The 16981-nt window shown below is 46.2% G+C and overlaps 1 protein-coding gene across 6 annotated transcripts in view; it reads left to right on the top strand.

The window, feature by feature from the left end:
- LOC117361054 (zinc finger protein 436-like) overlaps positions 1 to 16981 on the top strand; it is a 74764-nt gene that overhangs the window by 40658 nt on the left and 17125 nt on the right. For all 6 annotated transcript variants that reach the window (XM_033945862.1, XM_033945861.1, XM_033945865.1 and 3 more), the window contains one exon: positions 11343 to 11432. In XM_033945862.1, the coding sequence (XP_033801753.1) occupies positions 11343 to 11432 (90 nt within the window). The remainder of the gene's footprint in view (positions 1 to 11342; positions 11433 to 16981) is intronic.

The raw sequence follows: 16981 nt of genomic DNA, 5'->3' as shown, positions 1-16981 counted from the left end.
GCGGTCATTGGGGGGAGGGGGGTTTGCGTCGAGGGCAGGAGGGCCTGGGATCCCTCCTACCCGTAATGTAATGCGGGGTGGGGGTAGGGGGTCGCCGTGGCCAGGAGGGTTTGGGCTCCCTCCTGGCCCGATATTGTCGGGGAGTTGGGGAGTCGGCGGGGCAAGAGGGCTTGGGCTCCCTTTTGCCCCGATCGTGTCGGGGGGGGGGCAAGAGGGCTTGAGCTCCCTCTTGCCCCGATCGTGTCGGGGGTGCCGCGGTTGGCTGGGGCAAGAGGGCTTGAGCTCCCTCTTGCGCCGATCGTGTCGGGGAGTCGGCGGGGCAAGAGGGCTTGACGTTAGAGAAAGGGCGAACCGCCGGAAGAGGAAGCAGCGCAGGCGCAGGGCTCACAGAAGGGCCGGGACCGCCAAGAGGAAGCAGCAGGACACCGGTAGGAGCTTCTACATGATGGGGGGATTCGGGAGGCTGTGGGGGTGCGAGCGGTCCTTCAGGGTGGGGGTGCGGGTGGGAGTGCGTGCGAGCGGTCCTGCGGGGGGGGTGAATCGGACGTCGGGGGGGGAACTATGTAAAAAAAATTTTGTACAACGCGCTCGCGTATAACGCGCAAGGTTATGCGCGGTTTGTAAAAACCATGTATAACGCGTGTGTTATATGCGAGAAAATACGGTACATAATCTCTTTGTACGAGTCTAATATCCTGCAATTTTTCGACAAAGGATTCAATTCGGCAAACAAAAGATTTGTACAACATTACAGTTGGAACAGTGAATGAGGCGAGAGAGATCAGTAGAGACACATGTAATGGCTAGAGTTATCTTATCTTATAAGGAAAAGAAGTATGAGCATAAGGAAGTCCCTGATTGGCTCAGGCCCCTCCCAAGGGGGGAGGAACCTGAGGCACCTGAGCCAATCAGGGCCTTGGGCTCCTCCCTGTGCATCACATGCACCGTGGCAGGGCCTAAGGCCCCCAGCAGACGCGTCTCTGGACCCGGAGGAGCAGGAGGGACTGAGTACCCCTTCTGCTCCCAACATAGAGGTACTGGGGGGCCGGGGTGGGGTGGGATGCCTATGGAGCAGGAGGGACTGAGCACACCTCCTGCTCCCAACTTTTAGGTACGGGCCGGAGGTATGCCGGGGGGGGGGTTGAGTGCCGTGCCGGGGGGGGGGAGGAGGATTGTCAAGTGCCGTGCCGGGGGTGGGCCAAGCCGGTCAGGAGGCTTTTTTTTTCCCCATTTTTTAAAATAGGCCTAATATTTTGGGGCCTATTAAAAAAAATGAAAAAAAAAAAAAAGCTGGCAGAGCCCTGACAGCAGTAACAGGAGGCTGCTTCTCCTGTCACTACTGTCAGGGCTCAATCCAATCCGTGCAGTCTGTTGGGGGCGTGCCTCCGATCACCTCCATTTGCATGAAGATGGTTGGTGAATCGGTCGGCCTGCCTCCAATCGTACATGGATTGGACACAGATCGGAAGGTTAGTGAATCTAGCCCCAAGTCGGCTTTTGTAGAAAAAAATCTGTTTAACCATGTTTTTTGTTGTACTCTTGTGATTTATTAGTTAACAAGTGAAGAGAAGAAATTGTTTTATTATATAGATTTTATGATTTTGTTTTTATTTTAGGTATGTTTTAATTAATGTAAACCATTTAGTTTTTTGTAATTGGTCTAAATAAATTTTTAAATAAATAATGTGTATTTCAGTACGATTTAGCACAATAGAGCCTCAGATTATTCATATTCAAATTTAAATCACTCTTTAGCCAAATACAAAAATATATTTGGAGCACTAATTAGTACAGCCCTAATTATAACATTCTCATTTTTGTTCTCCATTCCTTTCTGAATAATTCCTAATATTCTATTTGCTTTCATATCCACCACTGCACACTGAGCAGAGAGTTTCAAGGTATCATCAGCAATGAGACCTAGATTAGAGAATGACAAGGGGAAAAAATTTATCACCGTTTCTGCCCCGTCTCCGTGAGCTCAGTCCCCGTCCCTGCCCCGTCCCTGCGAGCTCAGTCCCCATCCCTACCCAGTCCCCCGCGACCTCAGTCCCCGTCCCACAAACTGTCAGATCCCATCAGCACAAGCCTCGAATTGTTATGATTTTATACTGAACTTATTTTTTTATACCGCCAACACCCAGAAGAGTTCTAGGCGGTTTACAGAGAAGAAGAACTGGACAATCAGTGATAAAAATACAGTGAGCATAAGACAAATATAATTGCATAGTTCTTAAGCAGATAAAAATTTCTTGAACAAGTAAGTCTTCACTAGTTTCCAGAGCAAGGATCAACAAAACCCCTGTCTCCCCTCCCTTTCACAAATATCCCCTCCACTATTGTGAAAACTGAACAAACCAAATTACTACAGAATGCTACATAGAAAAATCAAGCTAACAGAATACTTCAGTCACACATGGCAGGAATAGTGTTAGGGGAGAGCAACTAGGGCAACTGCCCCCTGGTCAGAGAGAGAGCCCTAAGCCAGCTGGAAGCTAAAGAAGCACAGCCTGGACTTTGCGGTTCCCAGTTATGTCTAATACCAGCTCTTGCAGGATACATATTTCAAATCTGAAATATTCTAATCACAAAATATAAAATAAATTTATTTTTTTCAACCTTTTGTTGTCTGGTAATTTTATTCTTCAAATCACGTTGGTCTCGGGCTTTGGTTTTGGGTTCCTTCTGTCTTCATCGTGGCATAGCTGGCTCCTGAAGGTAAAATAGGCGTAAGAGGCACTGGGGAGATGGCGAGTCTGACACAGGCGCAATTTTTTTACCACAGGAGCAAGACTTTTCACCACTTGTTCCCATTCCTGCGGATTTTCTGTGATGACTACGGTTTACTGCGGTAAACAGTCCCTGTGTCATTCTCTAACCTAGATCCTTTTCCTGGTGGTGACTCCTAAAGTAGAACCTTGTATCAAATAACTAAAATGTGGGTTCCTCTTTCCCACATGCATCACTTTACACTTGCTCACATTAAGAGGGGAATTCAGCGCATATTAAACACTAAGACGCATACCCACACCTACCTGAGAAGTAGGAGTGGTTAGGGGTGGAGTTTAGGTTTGGAAAGAGTTAGGCACTGGTATTTTAGGCCAAGAAAACCCTGGCCTAAGTTGCAGATGCCTAACATTGCCTAATTTGATTTTGGCGCCACTAGGCGTGATTCTGCAAACAACACCTAAATTTGATTGGTATGCGGTAGGCACAAATTTAGGTGCTGTTTATAGAATCAGCCCCTGCCTCCCCTGCTTGGCTGTGCGATGCAGCATTCTCATTGCCGCCCCCGGTGTTATCTTCTGGCCGGCTCCCTCCTCATGGCCACAGTGAGCACCTAGCCGCGAATTGCAGCTCCTACATGCATCCTGCGCCTGAACCAGAAGCCTTCTCTCTGATGTCGCAACGTCAGAGGGAATTCTTCCGGATGAGGCGCGGGTTGCATGTAGGAGCCACTGCCCGCGGCTTTGTGCATACTGTGGCAGTGAGGAGGAGGGAGCCGGCCAGAAGATAACACCAGGGGCAGCATTGAAAACGCCACATCGCATGGCAGGTCGCATAAAACGGCCAGGCAGGAGCTGGCCAGAAAGTAAGACACCCGCCAGAGGGAGGCACCTAGTTGAGGCACAGCATGGAGGGAGGGAAACAACAAAGGTAAGGGGAATGATTTTATTTTCAATTTAGTGATTGAATTGTGTTAATTTTGAGAATTTACATCTGTTGTCTATATTTTGCACTGTTCAGGAAGAAATGCATTTGTTTCTTTTTCTCTGGGGTTGTACTGCTTGCAGAGTCTTGAATCTTACAGTTTTATTTGTATATATTAGTACTTTTAGTTTTTGGTCCCATATGGTTATCTCTGTTCTGGTAGGAATGAATGTTGAGAAGCATACAGTGTGCTTTGTGTAGTTTAATTTTGTGGTTAACCATTATATGTTGTTACTAAGATTATATTGTGTGTGTATATATGAAAAATGAATGAAAAAATGATGTTACAATTAGTACTATTATGGGGCGTGGTCTGGGGGTGGAGATTGGGTGGGGTCTAGCCCACAACTTAGCCTGTGTTTTGGATTTTGGCCCCTTAATGTGACTGAGTTTGACACCCCTGCTCTAAGACTTTAAGGCCTTGCTGGACAGCAGACAGGGGAATTTTCAGAGCTCTCAAAGAGTAGATTTTTACATGGGAGACGAGCAACGCAGAGGTCCTTTCATGGTTCACAGCAGAGAATTAGTGGGGGCAGAAGGCAGCAAGCCTCTGGCTATTGTCCCTCTCCAGCTTCCAAGAGAGTGCAGTGACACCAAGCAAGTGATACAGAGACATTATAACATTCTTAGTCTTGTTAACCAGACCTTTTTTAATAATTATTTATTTAATTTTATGTATCGTTCTCCCAAGGGAGCTCACAATGGTTTGCATGAATTTATTCAGGTACTCACTGGACGGTCTGGGCATAGATAGGCACAGAATGTTGAGTCCTGGAGGTTGTTTGAGCAGGTTACAAGATTGAGTTCTGTGCTTCCTTTACAGATCTCTTTGTAGATTCTGTGGCCAGTCGACTAGAGAGAGCCCTCAGAGTCTGGGCAGTGTTGCAAAAGCTCCTAGATCTCAACTCCATAGAGCCAGTTTCAGACAAAGACTCAAGCTCAGTCAGATACTCTATGTATATCATAGTGCCAAAGAAAGGCTCAGACCTAGCATGTCTATCTGATCTCCTCAGATAGATTTGCTTCATCAATCACTTCCGTGGACACTGGATGTGAGGAACAGCTTGCAGTGGTGGCTTCAGATAGCTTCCCTCTCAAAGGGCATGCCACTCCGTATACCCTCTTGGGAGATATTAACGACTGGTGCCAGCCTTTACAGTTGGGGGTGGGGGTCATTACAATGGATACCCAGTTCAGGGTTGTTGGTCCCTGACTCAGCAAAAGTGGTCCATAAGTTGCCTCGAACTCAGAGCCATTCAGCTAGCATTGTAGGTCTTGGAGAAGTCCCCAAGAGGCAAGGCAGTCAAAGTATTCTCGGACAATGCAACAATGATGACCTACATCAACCGACAAGGAGGTACCAGGAGCGCTCCATTACCGTTCCTCTTTTGGTGGGAAGAAACTCATTTGCAGGCTCTCTTAGCCACACACATTGTGGGAGTGGAGAATGTTCAGGCCAACTCTGCAGACACTCGACCCAGGGGAGAAGTCATTCTCCCCACAATCGTTCGACACCATTGTTCTGCAATGGGTATGCCCATTGATGAATCTCATGGCCTCAGTGGTAAACACAAAGGTGGATCACATTTACGGCCAAAGATACAACCCTGGAAGCACAGGGTTGGACACATGGGTCCAGCTGTGGCCGGAGAAGGGGCTCTTATACTTATTTCTCCCATGGCCCATTGTAGGTCGAGTCATTTATAGGATTGCGAGTCATCCAGGGTGATTGTCCTAGTGGTGCTCAGTTGGCCCCACGGACTGTGTTATGCAGACCTAGCTCACCTATAGAGAGATGAAGGCCTTAGATAAAGGTTCAGGTGGATCTCCTGACAAAGGATCCAGTCCCCATACAGAATCTGGAACACTTTGGCTTACGGAATAGCTCTTGAGTAGGCAGCCCTAGTAAGGAAGAGATACTCAGAGGTGGTTGTTTCCACACTGCTTAGAGCCAAAAAGCCTTCAATGGTGGTGGCATATGCCAAGGCCTAGAAGACTTTCCAATAGTGATTTTCTAAAATCAATACAGAGCCCTTACAAACCCCGATCTTGGTCATCCTGGAATTTTTGCAAAAGGGACATGAGAAGGGCCTGTTGGTCAGCTTGCTGAAAATGCAAAAAGTAGAGAATGACACGGTGGATGTTACCCGTGGCTAGCTGCGGGTAACCCGCCAAAACGATGGAGGGGGAAATGTGCTCACCGCAGGTACGGGGACAAGGCCATCCACCGCCCCATGGAGCGGTGAATGGCCTTATCCCCGCAGTTAAGGGAGGGAACGCGCACGGTCATCGATTGCACGCGGCCCCCTCCCTCCCACTTACCTTTGCGGCGTGTTTTAAGGTTGCAGACTTGTTGAAAGCTGCCAGAGCATACGTGCAGTCAAGTGCATATGTGGGCAGAAGCTTCTCCTCTGACGCAACTTCTGGTTGCATCAGAGAAGCTTCCGCCCACACACGCACGCAACTGCACGAACATTCCAACGGCTTTTAGCAAGTGTGAAACCTTAAAACGCGCCAAGAAGGTAAGGGGGTGGGAGGGAGATGCATGGACTGTGCGAGAGGTGCCGAAGGGCAGTGAGGTGGCAAGAGGGAATGGTGGATGCTGCAGGGGCGGGGACGGGGCAGTGAAGGAGACGGCGGGGACGGGGTGGTCAGGGGACGGTGGTCCAGTCTATCCCCGAGTCATTCTCTACTTCCAAGCTCTTGAAGAGCATTCTTCTCTGGCCCCTCACTTGGATATGGCAAGATTCTTTAAAGGGGCTCTCAGGTTGCACCCTCCTGTGTGTCTACCATTCCCATTCTGGAACATTAATACTATCTTGCAAGATCTCAATAGGGTTCTGTATGAGCCCTCACAGGAGGCTTCCCTCTTAGATCTGACGGTCAAGACAATGTTCTTAGTGGTGATTACGTTGGTGAGAAGAGTCTCTAAGTTACAAGCTCTCTTGTAGGGCCATCCTTTCTACTGAAAGTAGTCTCTGCTTTCCATGTCAGTCAGGAAATATGTTTGCCTACCTTCTGGCCTATGGAGTCAAAAGAAAAGGACAAAATATTGCATTTGCTAGACATCAGGAGAGCGCTTCTTCGATACCTCAAATTTACCAATGAGTTTCGAGTTTCTTTTATTTTTCCATCTTTATTTAGAAAATTTTACATCCAATACAGACAATGAACATCAAAAACAGAGTCAAAGCTACTACAGAAAGTGGAGTAGCACTACCCATCCACCCCCATTCTAGCCCCCTATCAACCCAACACGTCCTCACAGCCATAACTTCCATAAACAGTACATTCCCTCCATTGCATATAAACATCCCACACTTTATGAAAATCTTTCACTTTCTCCCTTCTATTCACAGTCATCTAAGACATCAAACACACATAATCAAGCTTATTATATAGTAAGGCCTGAGCAGGAGCCTCAGGCATCTTCCAACCCTTAGCAATTACCATCCTGGCAGCTGTGAAAACATGTATTGCCAATTGATAGCTTTCATGTGGAATACCCCGCACAGGAAAGTTCAACAAGCAACTCTCTGCTATGAATTTCAAGTTTCATCTTTTTGTTCTGACTAGTCATGCTAAGAAAGGCAAGTCTGCATCCAAGGCCTCAAGATGGATTAAATTAGCAATTTTCTCTGCATATGTGGGCTGTGATAAGTAGCTACTGATTGCGTTGAAGGCACACTCCACCAGCATATTGGCTACCTCATGGGCAGAGGCTCGGGTGGTCTCCCCCATGGACATCTGTAGAACAGCAATATGGTCTACTCGTCATACCTTTACCAGGTTCTATAGAATAGACGTGGCAGCCAGGGAGGACGTTGTTTTTGGGTCCTAGGTATTAAAGGCAGGCTCAATAGTGCCACCCTAGCCCAGGGGTAGGCAATTCCAGTCCTCAAGAGCCAGAGCCAGGTCAGGTTTTCAGAATATCCACAATGAATATGTACGAGATGGATTTGCATGCACTGCCTTCTTGAGATGCAAATCTATCTCATGCATATTTATTGTGGATATCCTGAAAACCTGACCTGGCTCCGGCTCTCGAGGACCGGAATTGCCTACCCCTGCCCTAGACTAAGGGGACTGCTTTGGTACATCCCTAGCATTCAGGACTACTAGACACATTGCACTAGAAAGAAAGATTAGGTTCGTACATCGATAATCTTCTTTCTTGTAGATGTATCTAGTAGTCATGAAGCCCTGCCCTGTGAAGGGATTTTACCTGCCTTTGATCTCAATTTCAGTCTGTGTCTGACTGTGAAGAATTGCTCTGTCTCTCAGCTTAAAAAAAAAAGGGGGGGGATATCAAATCTGCTTCTTAGCAGTTTGATAGTATATACTTGTTTCAGAGCAGAACAGAAATATAGTGCTTGGGAGTTCTCCTCGTTGCCCTCCTTCCAGTGATGTCTTCCATTACAGTGGTTCTTGACTGATTTTGTACAAACTGAGGGGGCAGGAGCAAGCCTTCTGGGAAGGAGGCAGAGTTGAAAGATGAGTGATATCATTCTGCAAAAAAAACTTGCGGGTTCAGATACAGGACTACCGTATTTTCGCGGATATAACGCGCGCGTTATACGTGATTTTACGTACCGTGCATACCCCTCGCGCGTTATATGCCTGAGCGCGGTATACAAAAGTTTTTAAACATAGTTCCCACCCCGCCCGACGCCCGATTCACCCCCCCAGCAGGACCGCTCGCACCCCCACCCCGAACGACCGCTCGCACGCGCTCCCACCCGCACCCGCATCCACGATCGGAGCAAGAGGGAGCCCAAGCCCTCTTGCCCGGCCGACTCCCCGACGTCCGATATATCCCCCCCCCCCCGGCAGGACCACTCGCACCCTCACCCCGAAGGACCGCCGACTCCCCAACAATATCGGGCCAGGAGGGAGCCCAAACCCTCCTGGCCACGGCGACCCCCTAACCCCACCCCGCACTACATTACGGGCAGGAGGGATCCCAGGCCCTCCTGCCCTCGACGCAAACCCCCCTCCCTCCAACGACCGCCCCCCCCCAAGAACCTCCGCCCGTCCCCCAGCCGACCCGCGACCCCCCTGGCCGACCCCCACGACACCCCCACCCGCCTTCCCCGTACCTTTGTGTAGTTGGGCCAGAAGGGAGCCCAAACCCTCCTGGCCACGGCGACCCCCTAACCCCACCCCGCACTACATTACGGGCAGGAGGGATCCCAGGCCCTCCTGCCCTCGACGCAAACCCCCCTCCCCCCCAGCCGACCCGCGACCCCCCCTGGCCGACCCCCACGACCCCCCCACCCCCCTTCCCCGTACCTTTGGAAGTTGGCCGGACAGACGGGAGCCAAACCCGCCTGTCCGGCAGGCAGCCAACGAAGGAATGAGGCCGGATTGGCCCATCCGTCCTAAAGCTCCGCCTACTGGTGGGGCCTGAGGCACATGGGCCAAACCCGACCATGTGTCTCAGGCCGCGCCCCCAGGTGGGACCTAAGGCTCCAGGGCCTATTCTGATTGGCCCACGCGCCTTAGGCCCCACCAGTAGGCGGAGCTTTAGGACGGATGGGCCAATCCGGCCTCATTCCTTCGTTGGCTGCCTGCCGGACAGGCGGGTTTGGCTCCCGTCTGTCCGGCCAACTTCCAAAGGTACGGGGAAGGGGGGTGGGGGGGTCGGGGGGGTCGGCCAGGGGGGTCGCGGGTCGGCTGGGGGGGAGGGGGGTTTGCGTCGAGGGCAGGAGGGCCTGGGATCCCTCCTGCCCGTAATGTAGTGCGGGGTGGGGTTAGGGGGTCGCCGTGGCCAGGAGGGTTTGGGCTCCCTTCTGGCCCAACTACACAAAGGTACGGGGAAGGCGGGTGGGGGTGTCGTGGGGGTCGGCCAGGGGGGTCGCGGGTCGGCTGGGGGACGGGCGGAGGTTCTTGGGGGGGGGCGGTCGTTGGGGGGAGGGGGTTTGTGTCGAGGGCAGGAGGGCCTGGGATCCCTCCTGCCCGTAATGTAGTGCGGGGTGGGGTTAGGGGGTCGCCGTGGCCAGGAGGGTTTGGGCTCCCTCCTGGCCCGATATTGTTGGGGAGTCGGCGGTCCTTCGGGGTGAGGGTGCGAGTGGTCCTGCCGGGGGGGGGATGTATCGGACGTTGGGGGGGGCATCAGGCTTTCAGGATGGGGACAGACCTTCAAGGGGGGACAGGACTTCAAGGGAGGACAGTGCACGGAAGTCAGGGGGGGGTGAACGGAGAGTCGGGACAGCGCACGGAAAGTCAGGGCGGGCGAAAGGAGAGTCGGGCAGCATGCGCGTTATATGCCTGAGCGCGGTATAGAAAAGTTTTTGTACATATCATCGTGATTTCTGCGCGCTATACCCCTGTGCGCGTTTTACAATGGTGCGCGTTATATCCGCGAAAATACGGTACTAGACACAGCTAAAAGAAAGAAGATTATCAAGGTAAGAACCTAATCTTTCTTAGCATGTGCTTTTGAGGGAGCATATATGAGTGGAGCATGGACCCCACTTACACACTCATGATTATGTCAGCTTTGTAAAGAACAGGCTCCTACCACCCACCCTTGGGGAACCTAAACAGATGCACCTAGTTATAGAATTGCCCCTAAAAGAGTAATTTATATCAGGGCACATAAGTTAAGTGGACTGGAAGGTACTTATCTTTTCTATAAAATATGTTGTAAATCCTGCTAAGATCACACCTATATTACCTGAATGGATATGATGCCTGCTAAGGAGTAGATAAAAATTAATTCTCAAAAGTGCATGTAGATTAGCATATATTATAATCAATAATTATAGTTCTCAACTGTGCCCCTAGCAATGCCTAGAGTAAAAGTACACATGTTCATTGCTTGTACTTTTATGTCTGTCTCAATTTTATGGGAGTCGGTTTCCACCCCAATTCTATATATGGCACTCAAAATTGCATGTGGAAATTTGGGCATGTGCCCATTTTCCTCACACAATTGAATAATAAACCAATTAGTGCTGATATATGGATGCTAATGATCAACTATCAATGCTAATTGGCAACAATTAGAATTTGCAACAATTAGAACTTGCACATGCATCTTGCTAGGCATAATCTATAAATTCTAGTGTGCAGATCTAAAAAGGGGACATGGGCAGGCATGGGAGTTCTAAGAATTTGCGCACACTTACAGAATATGCCTTTTCTGTTAAGCATTGGGATTTATACTGTACTTGGTTTCAGTTGGTATAAATCCTTGCACCTAGGCGCTATTCTATATAAATAGTGCCCAATTTAGAATACCATTTATAGAAAAGTACTTATTTGTTTTGGCGCCATATATAGAATTTGATCCTTTATGTGTGTATATTGTCACATATATGCTAAAATGATTACTTTGACAATTCTATAACTGGATGTCTTCATTTAGGTGCCCTGAGGGTGGATGGTAGGAGTTTATTCTATAAAAGAACCTATATGCCTAAGTCTTGCCTCTGTCTATTCTTCCTTTCAGATATGCTCCATGTAAGTTGAATGAGTATTTGCAGAATTTTTGCATGTACTTATATTAGTATTTTAAACATTTATGTGCATGTAAATATGAGCATCTAGGTTACAGAATTGCCCTTTTAGTATTCAGCTACTACAAAACATCTTGAGAGCATCATATTGATCTTCTTTTAAAACAGGCAATCGACTTTTCAGTCCTGATATTTTATGTGAGATTAAGGAAGAGGAAGATACAGAAGATTCAGAAAGTGACAGCGATCCTCCAAAGGGTGAGTTGCATATGTTGTCTTCCACAGTTCTCCAGATTTTCCTATGAATTGTTTTCACAGTGTATTACCTTATACTTTCCTAAAAAAGGTCCAGCATTGCAGAGGCCTCTTCACTCTCCATTAGCCTTCCTTTTGGAGGGCTTGGCATTAAATAGCATCTTGCAACTGAGAAAGCAGTATTCTACTTTGTTCTCATTCTTATTCATATGATTTTACATCAGACACTTATTTCTCCCAAGATAATGGAGGAGATTTCTCTTGATTTTTAGGCTGTTTCTTGAATCCTCTGTGTGACAATGCTTTTGGTACTGAGTACTTGGCTTACATAAGATAGAAGAGACTGAACATTTCTCTTTACTCTAGATATAAAGCTTTAAGTTTTGAAAGTCTTACATTTCTGTAGATTTTCATTTAAAATCATTTATAAGTAATTTCTAGCTTTCTCATTTCTCCCACCATTCAGTGAACAAGCAAACAACTCCAGTTCTTAACAGGTTTCAGAAGTATCATGGGGTAAAATGAAGTAGCTTGAGCCAGGAGCAGGAACAAAAGTAGTTTAAGAGGCCCTGGCTGGACCATGCACCTGTCTTATCCCTACACAAGCCATCTTGCCCTTGGATCAGGCCAACAGGTTCCAAGGAGGAACTGTAGTTTGGAGGACTAGTGACTAGTCCTGGAAATTCACAGAGACCCCTGCTGATCGATTATGCTTTGGGGTATTAAGTAAGCATATCATAAATATATGTTCACTGCCTGCTAAAGACACTCATCTCTGGATAGCAATCTGTATTAATGGGCATGTCTTATACAAGAAGGCACAGAAAGATATGTTTGCATTTACTTTCTGTCTTTCTTTTCATATAGCTTTAATTATCTCTGTTATTTTTCCAGCCTAACAAAGGTTGGAAAGAATTATTTAAGATTTACAATACATTTACCACCTTTTTGAAGGAATTCACTGGCAGTGTACAGCAATAACAAGTCAAACAAAAGCAGTAGAAAATTGCAATCAACATATGGCATAGTATGCCACATTACAATGTCAAGGTAAAACATTTTAATAGACAGCATAGGTTGTAAGCAAAGATGGAGTATATAGATAGATGAGATAGAATAATAGGAGTAAGAAAATAAGGGGACTAATTTAAAGAAGTTGTATATGAAGTCAGAATGGTGCTTGAAAATTCTTGGCTAGGGTAGGAGTGGATAGGAGTGTCACTCCTGTGTGTATGTGTCTAGCAAGTTAGATACGTACTTCTCCCATTAAAGGCCTGGTTGAAGAGTCAAGTTTTCATCTGCTTCCTGAAGCAGAGATAGTCTTGTGTTAAGCGAAGCTTTTCAGGGAGTGCATTCCAGAGTGTTGGGGCTACTCTTGAGAAGGCTCGCTTGTGGGTATCACATCATGTGATGTCCTTTGGAGAGAGTGTAGTTAGGGATACTCCCTGGGAGAACCTTAGTGACCTCAGAGGTGTGCACAAGGGAGGCAGATCCTGTTCTTCAAAGCTGAAAAAATGGCTCCGATATCAGCAGCAGGCCCAGTCCTAGCCAATCAAGCAGTGCAGCACAATGCAGTGGATATGGCTCCTATAATGCTTCTGAAGAGCCCTGATGAAACCCCAGGCTCTGCCCTCTTTGGGGCTATTCTGCAGGAAATCAGTATGGACCTCAAAGCAGTGAGATCTGAATTGACCTCTCTGGCTGCAGACCTCCAAAGTGAAATTTCAGAATTGGGCCATAGACTTGAGGAAGTGGAAGGCCACGTGGAAGATCATGCTGAGGCCCTAACTAATACAGAGGTACAATTTAAAGAATTTAATTAAAAGGAGACTTTTATAGTAGATAAAATAGAAGATCTTGAAAATCATAGCAGGTGCTGCAACCTCCGCATTCTCTTTTTTTTGTTTTTCTTTTTGATATATTCTAATTTTAAATTTTTTAGACTTTTTCCATTGTAAACCATTTAGTTACCTGTTTGATAAATGGTATATCAAAGAATAAAGAAACTTGTGCCAGAGCTCCCAGAATTTAATAACTGTGAAGTTGTGGTGCAAAGAACTGCAGCCGTGCCACTTAAAGAAGCTTGATCCTATTTCAGACAGTGATTTCAAGCTGGTGAGGGCACACTGGGCTTTAGGACACGACTCTCCAAATAGATCGAAAGATATAGTAGCATGTTTCTCAGATTTTAAACTTAAAGAATTTGTGCTTGCCCAAGCCCGTAAGCTGGAAAATGTCCAATGGGAAACTGACCTGACAGAACTATACCAGGATTTGGCAACAACCTCATTGAAGCTTAGAGGTGAATTAAAGCCTCATGTGCTATCTGCGTGAAAAAGGAATAAGATACAATTGGCAACATCCTTTTACCATAGCTTTTAATCATGGTGGGAAATTGATATAGCTACTCAGTTTGGAACATTTCATTACATGAAACATTTATCACTGAGGCTCTGCATACCACTCCGTCAACCATGGAAAGGAATAAATCTAAACCAAGATGGCAACTGGTGGACATGGGAAAGGGAGTTTGCAACGATAGCCATCTGATGCACATTTAAAACCTTGACCATGCAAAGATCTCACTGGGACTTGCTGCCTTGTTCCTGATATGCCTAAGGAACTTAAAGGTTGTTTAATGTTATGAGAAGTTGGTAGTACAACACAATATTATTTTGTCAGTTCTTATTGATGTGTCAGAATATGTTTACAATATATCACTGTTAATCCTGTTTTCTTGCTGTAGTTAAAAGAAGGGAGGGGTTCCTGCCATCCTTTTGGTGATTTTGGTTGGGGGGCCGGGCTTCTCCTTTACTTACTGGTATGGCATTATTGTATGTGCAATGTCAATTATTCTATATGAGTTGGGTGGGGGGTAATAAATTAGGGGAAGCCCATCTAGAGAATGTGCAAGCATCATATTTTTTGATAACTTTTATGGTTCAAATTAAAGGACCTCCATAGGTACTTCATGAGTTCTGCTGGCTGGTGTGCTGTCAGTATTGGAGTGGATAGTCAGGAGACACAATCTCAGATAATTGTCAGGTCAAGGGCAATGTTCATCACTTTTAGGTACTAATGGGTGATATACATTTTCTATCTTGTAGCTTATTCAAGGAAGTGCTGCACTTGAAAGCAGAATTGATATTCCTGCAAGAGATGCACTTTCTAGCTAAGCATGACTATCTTTTGCACCATAAGCACTATAAATGTATTTATTTAGCATCTAATCAAGATAATACCAAAATGAGAAGAGTGGGTGTTTTATTCACTGATGAAAAACTATAGGGCATTATGGTGATTATCATGTGATGCATGGGGCGGGGCCTAAGGTGCCTCAGGTCCCTCCAAAGGGAGGAGCCCGAGGTGCCTGAGCCAATCAGGGCCTTAGGCCCCGCCCCATGCATCACATGATGCACTGGGGCGGGGCCTAAGGCTCCAGACTCGTCACGGGAGGCATTGGAGCAGGAGGGATTGAGCACCCCTCCTGCTCCGTTAAAAGTACGGGGAGGGGGGCATCCGGGGGGGGTGGCAGGAGGGAGTTAACATCCCTCCTGCAATTTGTTTTGGGGGGGCATTAGCATGGGGGGGCAGGTTAAAACCATGGGCTGGCAATGCATTTTACAGAATATATAAATAAGGAAGAATTCCTTTTGTATGTATTCTGAAAAAGCGCATTGCCAGCCCGTGGCTTTAATGGGCAGGAGAGTCGGTAAGAATGAAGCGACTGGTCCTCAGCAGTCACTTCACTTCAGATTGGCAAGCCCAATCAGTCCTCCTTCATCTGTTTAGTGAATCGCATTCCTGCCTACTTTGCATGCATGGATCGGAAGCGGATCGCAGGAGAGGTTTGTGAATTGGGCCAGAAGGAAATCGGGTCGCAAATCGATCGATTTGCTTAGTGAATCTAGCCCATAGTAAATCACTGGACTCAGCAGAAACATATGTTCAGTAATGTCTGTTTCTATACAGACCCCACTTCTGTACATAAGAATTGCCGCTGCTGGGTCAGACCAGTGCTCTAAATGAGTCCAGCTTCACCTGCGTATGTTCCAGTTTAGCAGGAACTTGTCCAACTTTGTATGTTAGCAATGACCTTCAATGAGAAACACTGAATGCTGACCTCTGTACTCCCCCCACTGATATCTGTGACTACAATTTTTAACATCAGAAAATATAGGTTTATAATTTTCTTCACTAGCCATGCAGATGATTTCATAATCTGTCCTTATAAGCAGTCAAATGGTTTGTGCTAAAAATAAATCCCTCCTTTTATGAAGCTGTGTTAGGTTTTTTTTATTGCAGGCTGTGATAGTAAAATCTCCGAAACTCATACTATTCCTATGAGCATCAGAGCTTTTATCGCCACAGCCTACGTTAAAAAACCCTAACTCGGCTTCCTCAAAGGTGGTGGGGAAATAGATCTCTTGTATATATGCATTTTTTTAAATAGAAAGATTTCCATATTACCTAATATAGTAACATAGTAAATGACGGCAAATAAAGACCCAAGTGGTCCGTCCAGTCTGCCCAACCATACATGCTCCATAAATTAATCATTAATTTAAATGGCCCTTTTTCTTAAGATATTTCTGGGCCAGAAACCCAGAGTCCTGCCCAGTAGTGTGTTTAGGTTTAACCTATTGTCTAAATGATCTGCATAATTGCACCCAAGGAGGGCATTAGTGAGATCTATTTCTGTGATTTAAAAAACATCTGACCTACAGATACCAAGGCTTTAATTATTGCCCCTCCATAGGTAAAATTTGGGTGTTTATTCATTAACATACAGTATATTTTATTATTTGTGAGGAAGGGGGTGGAGATTGGAAATATGTATATATTTTCTGATGGAAAAATTACATGCAGATAAAACAGATGTAACCTCTGTCCATAATTTTTTCAGGGAGAATAATCAAAGCAAAAGCTAATGCAGATTTTGCTCTGATCATTGATGCAAAGCCCATGGGCAAAATTACCTGTGAGGTTTTCACCACTGCAGGCATTTCTGATTTCTGCCCCTTCAGGTCTTTATATACAGGCAGGGCTTAACAAACTTCCTTTAAACTTAAGTGCCAGTCCTAAAAATAATTAGCAGCTTGCAAGCAAGACCTTTCTTGACACTCCTTTCTAATCACAGTTGTCTTCTCTGAACTGTGGGTATTTGGGTGTTGCATCTCATCTGAGGCTTGCAGCTCATTAGGGCCCAGTGTAATTGATTCATGTGATATTTGCTCCTTTCCTGTTCGTTCCACTTGTTATTTCTCTTTAAATAATGTAGTTCTACCACCTCCCTTCTGTACCAGTTTGTCTGTCAGTCTTGTATTGTTAAATCTTTGTACAATATTCCTTTGTTGTACCCTGTATTTTTAATATGATATGTACACCGCCTTGAAGTCTGATTTGGCGGTATAATAAGATTTTAATAAACTTGAATTGAGTAGGGTCTATCTTGGGTGTTTAGTGTACTGTGTTGCATTCATCTAGTAGCATTCTAGAAATGATAAGTAGTAGATCCCAGTTGACATTTGCGGGCTATAAGAAACAATATG

This window comes from Geotrypetes seraphini, chromosome 5 (genome assembly GCF_902459505.1).
Source record: "Geotrypetes seraphini chromosome 5, aGeoSer1.1, whole genome shotgun sequence".
In the NCBI taxonomy this organism is placed as follows: domain Eukaryota; kingdom Metazoa; phylum Chordata; class Amphibia; order Gymnophiona; family Dermophiidae; genus Geotrypetes; species Geotrypetes seraphini.
The sequence above is the reverse complement of the archived record's forward strand: the minus strand, read 5'-3'. Positions and strand labels throughout refer to the sequence as shown.